Here is a 14450-nt window from a genome sequence, read left to right as displayed (position 1 = left end):
GGGGCTTGGGCCAAAGGAGGGGCAGGGATCCTTGCAATGGGGTGAACTGGAGGGGGGAAGAATTCTGGGAAAGGCATCAGCTGGGTCCCTTTTGTTTGGAGAGGGACACGGATGGGTCGGAGGCAGAGCAAGGATGCGACAAGCATCACTGAACTCCAAAGGGAGTTCTGACCATCACATTGAAAGGGACCGCGCACCTTTTAAATGCCTTCTTTCCATAGGAAATAATGAAGGATAGGGGCACCTTTTCCGTGGCTCATAGAATTGGACCCCCTAGTCCAATCCATTTGAAACTTGGAGGGCATTTTGGAGAGAGGCACTGGATTCTATATTGCAAATTTGGTGCCTCTACCTAAAAAAACAGCCCCCCCCCCAGAGCCGCAGATATCCGTGGATCAATTCTCCATTATTTCCTATGGGAATAAGTCTCCATAGGGAATAATAGAGTTCCCAACAGACATTTCCTTCCCCTCCCCTGCTTTCTGATGACCCTGAAGTAGGGGGGGGGCTTCCAAACCAGGGGATCCCCTGCCCCTACCTGGGGATTGGCAACCCTACACGGGGTCTCTAAGATACAGAGCTCACTTCTCCGTGATGGTTGTTAGCTCCAAACTGGGAAATTCCTGGAGGTTTGGGGGCAGAGCCTTGGGAGGGAGAGGTTGCGGGGATTTATGTAGAGCAGGGGTGCCAAACATACGGCCCGTGGGCCACACCTAGCCAGCCCAGGGCTTTAATCCAGCCCGCGAGGGGCCTCCTCTCCTCCACACCAGACAGTTCTGCAAAGGCAGGAACTCATTCGACCATTCTGGCCAGCCTCCACCTCATTCTGTGGGCTCTTTAAACTGTGCGCTTGTTAGAGTAGAAGAAGATATTGGATTTATATCCCGCCCTCCACTCCGAAGAGTCTCAGAGCAGCCCACAATCTCCTTTCCCTTCCTCCCCCACAACAGACACCCTGTGAGGTGGGTGGGGCTGGAGAGGGCTCTCACAGCAGCTGCCCTTTCAAGGACAGAGGCTCAGAGCGGCCTACAATCTCCTTTCCCTTCCTTCCCCACAACAGACACCCTGTGAGGTGGGTGGGGCTGGAGAGGGCTCTCACAGCAGCTGCCCTTTCAAGGACAGAGGCTCAGAGCGGCCTACAATCTCCTTTCCCTTCCTCCCCCACAACAGACACCCTGTGAGGTGGGTGGGGCTGGAGAGGGCTCTCACAGCAGCTGCCCTTTCAAGGACAGAGGCTCAGAGCGGCCTACAATCTCCTTTCCCTTCCTCCCCCACAACAGACACCCTGTGAGGTGGGTGGGGCTGGAGAGGGCTCTCACAGCAGCTGCCCTTTCAAGGACAGAGGCTCAGAGCGGCCTACAATCTCCTTTCCCTTCCTCCCCCACAACAGACACCCTGTGAGTTGGGTGGGGCTGGAGAGAGCTCTCACAGCAGCTGCCCTTTCAAGGACAACCTCTGCCAGAGCTATGGCTGACCCAAGGCCATTCCAGCAGGTGAAAGTGGAGGAGTGGGGGAATCAAACCCAGTTCTCCCAGATAAGAGTCCGCACACTTAACCACTACACCAAACTGGCTCTCCAGTAACAGCAGCCATCTGGCCTCTTCTCCTCCCCACTAAGCAGGTTTGCAAAGGCAGGAGCTCAGTCAACTGAGCTGGTTCTTCTGGTGCCTCTTTGATCTCAGGTCTCTTCAAGAAGCAGGGGTGGCCAAAAGTAGCTCTCCAGATGTTTTTTGCCTCCAACTCCCATCAGCCCCAGCCAGCATGGCCAATGGCTGAGGCTGATGGGAGTTGTAGGCAAAAAAATCTGGAGAGCTGACGTAGAGCAGCCTCCCTGGCCTCTTCCCCTTCCCACCAATCAAATCTGCAAAGGCAGGAAGGCGCTCAGTCCATGGAGCCTCCGTCATCCTGGCGCCTCTTTGAATCGCTGAGGTAAAGCAGCTGCCTGCTCTTCCCCTCCCCTCCCCATCAAGAAGGGCTGGAAAAGCTGGAACTCAGCCAGCTAGCCCTGCATCCTTCTGATGCCTCTTTGAATGGTGTGCTTGTTGGGATAGAGCAGCCGTCATGATCCCCTCCCCTCCTCACCAAGCAGATTTGCAAAGACGGGAGTTCAATCGACAGAGCTAACTGGCCATGCATCGATCCAAGCAGGCAGCCGGGTTGGTCTGAAGCCGTTGAACAAAGCAGGAGTCAAGTGTCACCTTTAAGACCAACCCGTTTTTATGCAGAACGTGAGCTTTCGTGTGCTCTTAAGCACACTTCATCAGACGAGGAATCCAGCACAGTGAGCAAAGCCATACGTAGCTGAGCAGAGCCATACAGAGCTGATAGGCAGTGGCCCAGAATGCAACATGGGACAGAATGGTCTGAAGCCGTTGAACATAGCAGGAGTCGACACCTTTAAGACCAACCCATTTTTATTCAGAACATCAGCTTTCGTGTGCTCTTAAGCACACTTCATCAGAGGAGAAATCCAGCACAGTGAGCAGAGCCATACATAGCTGAGCAGAGCCACACATAGCTGGTAGGCAGTGGCCCAGAATGCAACAGGGTACAGAATGGTCTGAAGTGGTTGAACATAGCAGGAGTCAAGGAACACCTTTAAGACCAACCCATTTTTATTCAGAGCCTCAGGTGGACATTACCAACGCTTCTGGCTGTTCCGCTACCATGAGGCTGATGGGCCCCGAGTGGTTTGCAGCCAGCTCCGTGGACTTCACAACAAAAAATGCAAGCTAGTGACCAGTTTACTAAGAATTATATAGAAACCAGTCCAAATGTCCAAAACATGTACATTCAAGTCCCAAAGTAGTGTGGTGGCAAGTCAATCGATTAAGTAATTTTTTAAAAAGGGGAAGCAGAGCGCAAGAAGCCTCATACTGAGCTGTAGCTGATGTGAAATTGCTGCTGGAAACCCTCTGCATTCCCTTTTTTAAAAATTATGTGAAGAATCTATATAATTGAATCAATATAATAATATAATATAATATATTTTATTTATATCCCGCCCTCCCCACCGAAGCAGGCTCAGGGCGGCTAACAGCATCGATGCATACAATAAATACAACAAGTTTTAAAATCACATTCATTTAAAACATTCCAATTAAAATTAACAATCCTAGTGCTACTCTATTAGGTGTAAATACTATGGCGGAATCACTTAAGGTGAATTATCAATTGTTCAGTTAGGTGAAGGCCATCCCAAAAAGGAAGGTCTTGCAGGCCTTGCGGAATTGTTCGAGGCTCCGCAAGGCCCGCACTTCTTCCGGGAGCTGGTTCCATAGGTGTGGAGCTGCAATGGAGAAGGCTCGTGTACAGGTGTTCTTTAGTTTTGCCTCCTTCGGCCCGGGGATAGTCATCTGGTTCTTCCCAGCTGACCTCAGTGCTCTCTGGGGTTCATATGGGGAGAGACGGTCCTTCAGGTAGGCAGGTCCTCGACCAATATTGGTCCAGGTCTGATGAAGACTGGAAAGAAACAAGGACTTAATCGATTGGCTTGTCACCACACTACTTTGGGACTTGAATGTACATGTTTTGGACATTTGGACTGGTTTCTATATAATTCATAGTAAATTGGTCACTAGCTTGCATTTTTTGTTATGTTGTCCATTACAGTGACCTCTCTCGGATTGTATTCTATTCAGCTCCATGGACTTTGCAGCCAGTGGCTGAAGCCAGAGAGAAACACCAAGAAGCAGATCCTGGACCTGGTGATCCTGGAGCAGTTCCTGACTCTCCTGCCCCAGGAAATGCAGTGCTGGGTCAGAGGATGTGGGCCGGAGACCAGTTCCCAAGCAGTGGCCCTGGCTGAAGGTTTCCTCCTGAGTCAGGCAGAGGAGAAGAGGCAGGCAAAACAGGTGAGGGGACTTCCTCCGATATGTCCGATTCAAGCAATGATACTGGGCCTTATCCCAATGTTTTCTTGCCAGATATTTGTCCAAATGTTTATCATCCCAATGGGAGATTTAACAACCTCCTGCAGCAACCTCTTCGACTGGAGGATTTCTTATGCTTCCAGATAACTCACCAGGTCTTCTGATAGATGGTGCAGAGTCTGGGAGTGGGGCAGGATCCATTCCTTGGTCTCTTTTCCATTCCACCTCTTACCCCTCTCCTTTGCTGCTGTTTCAGATGTGGGGAGCATCTGTGAAAATGGAAGCTGTGATCCCTGAGGTGGGAAGAGCTTCCTTGGAGCAAGTACAGAAGGTGCAGGCTGTGGAGAGTGCCCAAGATGCCCTCTTCTGTGGTAAGGCCTCATTATGCTTGGATGCCTTTGGGGCGCCCTGTGAATGTGATGGGTAGAGAGTTCAGGTCAGGGAAAAATATTTCTACACAAAACACAGAGTTAATTTTCAACATTCACTGTCCACTGGATGTGATGTGTCTAAAAGGGAGACTACACAGATTCTTGGACTAGGATTCCTCCCACTAACTAAAATATTCATTTATTTATTATTTAGTTGTTAACAGGATTTCTATCTCACCCTCCCCTGCAAGCTATCTCAGGGTGGGTTACAATTCTGTATATGGGAAAGCCCTGTGGTGAAGTCAAATCCAAGGCTTCCATTGGCTGTGGAGTTCACACCATCAAGCATTGGCCCATCAACTACCACTCAAGGTCTGTTGTGTTCCATTGACTGAGGACTGAGGCACTGCTTCACAGAGGAGAGAAAGAAAACCTTTCCTCCATTGGCTGAGGAAGGGAGGAGGAGAGAAAGAAACACAGAAAGCCTTCCTTCAATTGGCTAGGGGCATCCTTTTTATTCTAGGTACAGAGGGTGACAGAGAGTATGGAGTCCTATGTTTAAGACTGGGCCACTGTGGAAGCTGCCTTTACTTTCCTCTCAGTGCTTATTGCTAGAGATATTTAGTGTGACTAAGCAAGGAGGTGGATTTGAGATATTTGGATGGGAGACTAAGAGGAAAGCTGAATGGGCAGGGTGAGTAGGCAGAGCCACCTGGGTCTTCCTGATGAGTGTGCAAAAGGAAGAGAAGCGAGCACCGTCCTTGTTTGTTTGGAAGAAAACTCCACCTCCTAGGTTGCTCTGCTTTCATTTTCCTGTAAGTCTGAAGAAGTTGGTTGAAATACAGCTGATGGTTACATTCATCAACTCCAGTGAGTACATTGCCCCAGTGAGATCACAAAGGTGTGTGCTTTTAAACTGTATTTATTTTGGCTGCTTTGTGAGTGTGTGTGTGTGTGTGTGTGTGTGTGTGTGTGCATGTTAACTTTCATTTAGTGGAAGTGCAGCCAGCTACTGTGTGTAAGAAAACGGCATTCTCTGAAGGATAAGGAAATGACACTGCTCCCAATGCCATGACACTCACCCACAACAAGTTTCTAGCACCCATTGTATTTCTCTTCATAACGGGCCTTATGACTAGTAGACCAATAAAACAATAAGAGCAAACACCCTGCCTTTCTTCGTCTCAGTAACAGGCAGTGAAGAGATGCTGTTGAGCCGTCATCTTTTCAGAGGAGTGGACGTGGCTGCTGCCCCCCCAGTCCAGGTAGAGATTTGAGCAGGATCCCCCATTCTTTCTTGGGGGGCTTTTGCTCCTACAGTTTCTACAAGGTGACAGGGCGAGAAATCCTCTGATTGCCATCCCCTTTACCCGTAGCAAGCCTTACACCATCTACCCTCCCAGACTACTCCCCTCCAGCGTGAAAACTCTGTCTGAGGTGATCTCTGACGAGGGAATCTGCTTTTTCTTCCAGTGTCCCTTTTCCTTTGAGGAGGTGTCCGTCTCTTTCACGGAGGCAGAGTGGGCCCTGCTGGATCCGGGACAAAGAGATCTGTACAGGGAAGTCATGCTGGAGAACTACGGGAATGTGGCCTTTCTAGGTAAGGACCTTTCATCGGTGCCCAAGGTGTAAATTGCTGCCATTGTGATGAGGCATAAATCAAAATATCGAATTTATTTATTTTATCGTATTTATATCCTGCCCTCCCCTAACGGGGTCAGGGCGGCTAACAACAGTTAAAAACAACGTAAGATTAAAAGACAAAAATATAAAATAACAACCATTTTCATACACATTTAACCAGCAAAAGACCAAGATGTATGTCGATGTTTCTGATTGTTGTTTTGCACTACATTCATTAGTATTACTAGATATTATTAGCGCTCTTTAGATACAGTTATATTGGTTTTGGTTAGATTGTCAGTGCTGTGGAATAGCCGCCTCCCCTTAACTGTTAGCGGCCAGTCTAAAGAGTTCAGTCTTACAGGCCCTGGCTTCTTGTGTTGTTCATGTGTGTGTATTTGCCCAGGGGCAACTGAAGCCAGTGTTGTGGCCATCCCAGAGAAGGTGTCCTGGCCGGAGGTCAAGGTGGGGATGAGACCCTCCGAGAGACTCTGGAAGTGGCCAGATCCTCGTTTCTCTGGCCTTTACAACACACCCTCCCCTCTGGATGGCGTTACCAGCATCTGCCTCTGATCTGGGATTGATCCTGTCAAATACTGAAGCCTGGGTCTCCCTGGATCAATACTCTTTGTACCTGAGCAGCACCCAGTTCAGTGGATTGTACTTGTCAGTAACCTCCTAATCCCCCCTCCCTCCTGGTTATACAACTGGATACAGGCTCTCACCATTAACCAATGATGACATTCTGGAGTCTGGCCTTGAAAAAAATAAGAATTTTTGCTGCAGGGAGACTCAAATCATGAACACCCACATGTTGGTCCAGGCCATTTAATAATCATCTTAACCCTTGCTGGAACTAGGGTACTAATCCTCACAGATCAATCCCTTTTTTACTATTTGAGATTGTGGACTTTGAGCATGAAGAAGAAGAAGAAGGCTGCAGATTTATACCCCTCCCTTCTCCCTGAATCAGACTCAGAGCGGCTTACAATCTCCTATGTCTTCTCCCCCCACAACAGACACCCTGTGAGGTGGGTGGGGCTGAGAGGGCTCTCACAGCAGCTCCCTTTCAAGGACAACCTTTGTGAGAGCTATGGCTAACTCAAGGCCATTCCAGCAGGTGCATGTGGAGGAGTGGGGAATCAAACCCGGTTCTCCCAGATAAGAGTCCGCACACTTAACCACTACACCAAACTGGCTCTCCAGAAGAATTTTCACACTTTAATTTCTTTCCTTCCACATATAAGACTGATCTTTTTATCTCTCTCTCTCTCTGTTTTTTTCTACAAAACAAGCCAGAAGTATAAGAGAGACTTTGGTGAAGACAAACAACGATCTTGCATCCAAAGAAAGGCTGGAGAGTTCTTCAAGAGGATCCCAAGAGCATATTTCCTTCCAAAATGAGCTGGCTGAGAGTGTGTACTCTTCAGGTTATGTCAAGGGAAGAGGCAAGGAATAGCCATGGAGGATTTCTCATTTGGTTCTCAGTAATGTTTGGTTTGGTACAACAGGGATCATTTCGTGGAAAAAGGGGTACCAGAAATCATTAGCACAACTCATTTCCATATGCCAAATGTTTGAGGTAATGTTTGGAAAAATCAATTTTTATATCCCAAACAGTTCAATGGATCGTTGGCTCAAAATGAGATTGAGAGCTCTTTAGTATAAAAAGCAAAAGTTTATTTCTACAGGGATGGGGAAACTGGGAGGAAAATAAGAAAGACTATAAGCTACATCTTATCACTAAGAAGGCACATTGCTATGAATGGAGATCCTCTCCTTTTTCTTGACCTCTCTACCGAGACAAAGGAAGTCATCTGACTATCTGACCAATAGTGCAAACAAAACAAACAGTTCTTTCCCAGGCTTTCTCTTCACTGGCAGAAAGCCAAGTTCCTCTTCCTAGGTCAGGCAGACAATAGAGAACAGGTAAATATTTTAACCTTATAATGACTGGAACTTAAATCATTTATTTATTTAGATTTATATCCTGCCCTCCCCACCAACACAGGCTCAGGGCGGCTTACGTATTCATGTATAGCCATGAATTATAAAAATACAATTGAGACATAAAATCATAAACGTATTTTAAAACATCTCATGCGCTCTTGATCTTTAGACGGTAAATGTGTTTAGAGGGTAGGTGTGTTTAATAAAAAGGATGGCTGCCTATTCTGTTTTATATTAAGTTTAGCTATTCTGTTGTTCCAGTTGGATGCTCTATATGAAGACAGATCTTAGGTTCATGCTAGAGGTGGTCCAGTTGTTTCGGAGTCTGTTGTAGCCTGTGATTTAATTAACAAACGCCTGGTGCAGGCCCTGTGGAACTGCGAGCTCTCGCAGGGCCCTAACCTGCACCAGCATGGAGCTACAACAGAAAAGTCCCTGGCTCTGGTCTTCGTGAGCCTGGCCTCTTTGAGGCCAGGGTTTGAGAGCAGATTTTGTGATCCTGACCAAAGTGCTCTCTGGGGAACATGTGGGGAAGAAGAAGATATTGGATTTATATCCCGCCCTCCACTCTGAAGAGTCTCAGAGCGGCTCACAATCTCCTTTCCCTTCCTCCCCCACAACAGACACCCTGTGAGGTGGGTGGGGCTGGAGAGGGCTCTCACAGCAGCTGCCCTTTCAAGGACAACCTCTGCCAGAGCTATGGCTGACCCAAGGCCATGCTAGCAGGTGCAAGTGGAGGAGTGGGGAATCAAACCCGGTTCTCCCAGATAAGAGTCCGCGCACTGAACCACTACACCAAACTGGCTCTCCTGGAAAGGTGGTCCTGAAAGTATGCAGGCCCCTGTGGCCATATAGGGCTTTAAAGGTAAGAACCAGCACCTTGAAACAAACCCAGTATGCGATGGGAAGCAGTGCAGCTCTTTCAGCACAGGCTGAATGTGCTCCTGTAGAGGGAGGCCCATTAGCAGCCTGGCTGCAGCATTCTGCACTAGTTGAAGCTTCCGGGTTTGTGACAAGGGCAGCCCCATGTAGAGGGCATTACAGTAATCCGGTCTCGAGGTGACCATGGCAAGGATCACTGATGCCGAGTCGTTGCATTCAAGGTAGGGGACGAACTGCCTTATCGGCTGAAGGTTGTAAAAAGCTGAGTTGGCAGTGGCTGTCACCTGGGCCTCTATTGTTAAGGAGGAATCCAGGAATACCCCTAAGCTTTTAACTTTTGGTGCCAACGTAAGCGGTGCTCCATCGAAGGTTGGTAATGAGACCTCCGCTCCCAGACAGCCACAACTTTGATACAGGACCTCTGTCTTCGTTAGATTCAATTTCAGTCAACTCAGCCTGAGCTACCCTGCCACAGCTTGTAATGCCATGGTCAGATCTTCCAGGGAGGAGTTGGAACAGCCACCCATCAACAGATAGAGCTGGGTGTCATCGGCATACTGATGGCATCCTAACCCAAACCTCTGGCCAATCTGGGCAAGGGGTCACATGTAGATGTTGAACAACATCGGGGAGAGAATTGCCCCTTGTGGCACACCACATACAAGTAGGTGCCATCGGGATAGCTCCTCCCCTATCACCACCCTTTGTCCCCGACCCTGTAGAAAGGAGGAGAGCCACTGTAAGGCCAACCCCTGTATTCCAGCACCACTAAGGTGGTGGGTCAGTAACTGACGATTGACAGTGTCGAACTGACGATTGACAGGTCTAAAAGCATCAGTACCACCGAACCACCTCTATCCAGATACTTCTGGAGGTCATCTGTGAGGGCGACCAGAACCGTCTCCATCCCGTGACCCGGATGAAACCCGGATTGAAAAGGGTTGAGCACAGAAGCTTCATCCAGAAAGCCCTGAAGCTGCACTGCTACCGCCCTCTCAATCTTGCCCAGAAAAGGCAAGTTTGACACAGGCAGATAGTTTGCCAATATGGCTGGGTCCAATGACAGTTTCTTGGGCAGACGACTGCCTTCTTAAGAGGCTGCAAATCATTGCGAATTCCAACACCAAACACCCCTGACATCACCAGAAGGTGTACTAAATTATATCAGTTCAGCACCTACTTTAAAATTCTTCTTGAACTAATTGTCATAATAAAACCTTACTCCCATCATACTTTTAAAATTACTTTCTGCTATGTGGCCACAGTAGAACAATGATTTCCATCTATCTGCTTGATATGTTTTGGTTATTTTCCCATATTTTGTAGGGGAAAATATTAGAAAGTTTTGTCAAATCTTAGCGTTCAGCAACATTATCACAGGGGGGATTGAACAATGGAGCCCAGAAGCAAGTATTTGGTGGCCAGGGGAGTAAGGGGTAAGAAAGAGAGAGTACAATAACATGTAGAGCAGGGGTCCTCAAACCAAGGCCCGCGGGCCAGATGCGGCCCGCTGAGGACGTTTATGCGGCCCGCCGGGTTATGGCAAAATCAGACCGGAAGTGACGTTCGACCTAAACTTGCGTTAGCAACGCACACTTCCGGCACTGGGCTGAGGCGGCGGAGACAGAGTGTGAGGTGATACCGAGGTGAGGTGAGTTCCCAGGCCAGGGTGTGTGGTGTGGGGAAGGGAGAGAGATGCAGAAGACGGAGAACTGACGGCCCGCGGCCTTGTACAGTAACGGCAGTCCGGCCCTCCAACAGTCTGAGGGACAGTGAACTGGCCCCCTATTTAAAAAGGTTGAGGACCCCTGATGTAGAGGTTCTGGAGGTCTGTACCTGTGAGTTCCTGGCCAATATGAGACCTGTGTAAATCATACAGCCCACTTGGTAAGAAGGATGGGAGACAGGCCTTCTGGGAGCCTGAAATCTGGAGGCTTAGAAACTCCTTCTGGGTTGATGTATTCTTAAATACTAAATATTCTAAAGGAAGGTGAGAGAGGCAGTTAAAATCAGCAAAGCTAGATAAGGCTGATGGGTCATCAGTCCTTTCCCACTGCAGTCAAATAATTGCCTTTGGATCTTACCAACCCTCCCAGGTGCTAATGGGATCTCTCTATTTATTACAGCAGAGGGCGATCACAGAAATGAGGATGACAATCTTCATGAGCAAATGCCAGCTCGAGTTAAAGAAGAAGACTTGAAAGAAAATGTCAGTAATCAAGGCAGACCTGATGGGAAAAAACGGAGCTCTATGGTTGAGAAGCGCAATGGAAGACCGCATAATGTACAGTTCCCCAAACACAGGATAATGAAGGCAAGTAAATCTATTCAGTGTGGAAAGTCCTTCAGAAGTAGACCAGAGCTGCTTGTGCGCCAAAGAAGACAAAGAAGTGCAAAACCATTTCAATGCTCAGAGTACAGAAAGAGATTGTGTAGCAGCAGCAATCTTCAGCAGCACCAGAGAGCTCACACAGAATGCGGAAAGAGATTCAGTGAGAGTGGCTATTTTCAAAGAACCCACATAGCGGGGAAACTGTTTGAAGGCTCAGAGTGTGGAAAGACATTCAGTAGCAATAGCAATCCTCAAGCGCATAAAAGAACCCACATAGGGGAGAAACCTTTTGAATGTTCAGAGTGTGGAAAAAGATTCAGTAGCAATGGTGAACTTCAAATGCATCAAAGAACCCACACAGGGGAGAAACCTTTTGAATGTTCAGAGTGTAGAAAGAAATTCAGTCAGAGCAGCCATCTTCAACTTCATCAGAGAACTCACACAGGGGAGAAACCTTTTGAATGCTCGGAGTGTGGAAAGAGATTTAGTCAGAACTGCAATCTTCAACTTCATCAGAGAACTCACACAGGGGAGAAACCTTTTGAATGTTCAGAGTGTGGAAAGAGATTCAGCAGCAATGGCGAACTTCAGGTGCATCAAAGAACTCACACAGGGGAGAAACCTTTTGAATGTTCAGAGTGTGGAAAGAGATTCAGTCAGAGCAGCCATCTTCAAGTTCATCAGAGAACTCACACAGGGGAGAAACCTTTTGAATGCTCAGAGTGTGGAAAGAGATTCAGTCAGAGCAGCCATCTTCAACTTCATCAGAGAACTCACACGGGGGAGAAACCTTTTGAATGCTCAGAGTGTGGAAAGAGATTCAGTGAGAGTGGCCGTCTTCAACGGCATCAAGTAACTCACACAGGGGAGAAACCTTTTGAATGTTCAGAGTGTGGAAAGAGATTCAGTCAGAGTGGCCATCTTCAGCAGCATCTAAGAACCCACACAGGGGAGAAACTTTTTGAATGTTCAGAATGTGGAAAGATATTTAGTAGCAATGGCAATCTTCAAAAGCATCAAAGAATCCACACAGGGGAGAAGCCTTTTGAATGCTCAGAGTGTGGGAAGGGATTCAGACGCATTGGCGATCTTCAGCAGCATAAGAGAACCCACACAGGGGAGAAGCCTTTTGAATGTTCTGAGTGTGGAAAGAGATTCAGTAGCAATAGCGAATGTCAGATGCATCAAAGAACCCACACAGGGGAGAAACCTTTTGAATGCTTAGAATGTGGAAAGAGATTCACTATGAGTGGCCATCTTCAGCGGCATCAGAGAACCCACACAGGAGAGAAACCTTTTGAATGCTCAGAATGTGGAAAGAGATTCAGTACCAGTGGCAATCTTAAGCGGCATCAGAGAGCCCACACAAGGGAGATCTTTTAAGTGCTCAGAGTGTGGAAAGGCCTTCAGTAGCAGTGGCAGTCTTCATTGGCATCAAAGAACCCACACAGGGGAAACCTTTTGAATGTTCAGAGTGTGGAAAGAGATTCAGTCAGAGCAGCCATCTTCAAGTTCATCAGAGAACTCACACAGGGGAGAAACCTTTTGAATGCTCAGAGTGTGGAAAGAGATTCAGTCAGAGCAGCCATCTTCAACTTCATCAGAGAACTCACACGGGGGAGAAACCTTTTGAATGCTCAGAGTGTGGAAAGAGATTCAGTGAGAGTGGCCGTCTTCAACGGCATCAAGTAACTCACACAGGGGAGAAACCTTTTGAATGTTCAGAGTGTGGAAAGAGATTCAGTCAGAGTGGCCATCTTCAGCAGCATCTAAGAACCCACACAGGGGAGAAACTTTTTGAATGTTCAGAATGTGGAAAGATATTTAGTAGCAATGGCAATCTTCAAAAGCATCAAAGAATCCACACAGGGGAGAAGCCTTTTGAATGCTCAGAGTGTGGGAAGGGATTCAGACGCATTGGCGATCTTCAGCAGCATAAGAGAACCCACACAGGGGAGAAGCCTTTTGAATGTTCTGAGTGTGGAAAGAGATTCAGTAGCAATAGCGAATGTCAGATGCATCAAAGAACCCACACAGGGGAGAAACCTTTTGAATGCTTAGAATGTGGAAAGAGATTCACTATGAGTGGCCATCTTCAGCGGCATCAGAGAACCCACACAGGAGAGAAACCTTTTGAATGCTCAGAATGTGGAAAGAGATTCAGTACCAGTGGCAATCTTAAGCGGCATCAGAGAGCCCACACAAGGGAGATCTTTTAAGTGCTCAGAGTGTGGAAAGGCCTTCAGTAGCAGTGGCAGTCTTCATTGGCATCAAAGAACCCACACAGGGGAAACCTTTTGAATGTTCAGAGTGTGGAAAGAGATTCAGTCAGAGCAGCCATCTTTAGCTTCATCAGAGAACACACACAGGAGAGAAACCTTTTGAATGCTGAGTGTGAAAAGTGATTAAGTCAGAGTAGCAATCTTTAGCTTCATCAGAGAACTCACACAGGGGAGAAACTTTTTGAATGCTCAGAGTGTGGAAAGACATTCAGAAACAGCCATCTTCAGCAGCATCAGAGAACCCACACAGAGGAGTAACCTTGTGAATGCTCTGAGTGTGGAAAGAGATTTAGTCAAAGGGGCTATCTTCAAGTGCAGGGAAGAAACCTTTTGAATGCTGAGAGTGCGGAAAAAGAAGTTAAACATCATAAAGGAAACACACTAAGGAACCTGAGTCAATTTGAAACAATAATATTGAAAACAATAGCCCAGGCTAGGACACATTTACAAGTTCCTATTACGGTATGATTCAGAAACAAAACAAGTCAAGACATGTATGTTGAAATAGTCACAAAACTTTGGAAGAGAGATTCCATTTCAACAATGAGAAAATCTATGGACAAAGGACATAAAATTCACAGCAAGGCAAGATCTTAAAGAAAACTGATACAAAATGTTCTTTCAATGGTACATTATGCCCAAAGAAGTTGAAAAGAGTACCCTTCCAACCTTCCCAGCAATTAACACAGAACAATGGTCACATTCAACAGCCAGTTTCCTTATCACTACCCTTCCAGGAAGCCCCACCAAACAATGGGCACATCCACAAAACAATTGCCCTTTCATCACACCCCCTCCAGCCTACAAATAGCAGCTTTCCAGCAGCCCTGGCCCCACTCAATGCACAGCAGCCAAGAAGGTCTGAGCGCCTGTTCCGGCTGCAACGCCACTGAGGATGTTCTCCGCAGCTGAGAACGAAACGTCTGGAAGGAAAACTTTCTTCAGTAGAACACGGCACTTGATCCCGAAAGATTCTACAAACCCTAATGACCTTAACATACATACACATTTTTTTGTATGAAATATTCTCATGTCATTATGTTAATATGTCATGTCATGGGTTGGCTAAACTATTCTTACATATTTGTACACTGAATGAGAAATATCTTCAGTATTCGTATTAGCAGCACTGCCCATA

The 14450-nt window shown here is 47.2% G+C and overlaps 1 protein-coding gene across 1 annotated transcript; it reads left to right on the top strand.

Annotated features, from left to right (window-relative positions):
- Positions 1 to 3144: 3144 nt before the first annotated feature.
- LOC132571734 (zinc finger protein 345-like) lies at positions 3145 to 13249 on the top strand. The gene is given in 4 exon segments (XM_060238530.1): positions 3145 to 3162; positions 4129 to 4243; positions 10825 to 12413; positions 12482 to 13249. Coding segments are annotated over 4 exon segments (2490 nt in total).
- The last annotated feature ends 1201 nt before the right edge of the window (positions 13250 to 14450 follow it).

Source organism: Heteronotia binoei, chromosome 5 (genome assembly GCF_032191835.1).
Source record: "Heteronotia binoei isolate CCM8104 ecotype False Entrance Well chromosome 5, APGP_CSIRO_Hbin_v1, whole genome shotgun sequence".
Lineage (NCBI taxonomy): Eukaryota > Metazoa > Chordata > Lepidosauria > Squamata > Gekkonidae > Heteronotia > Heteronotia binoei.
This window is presented reverse-complemented; position numbering and strand designations above follow the sequence as displayed.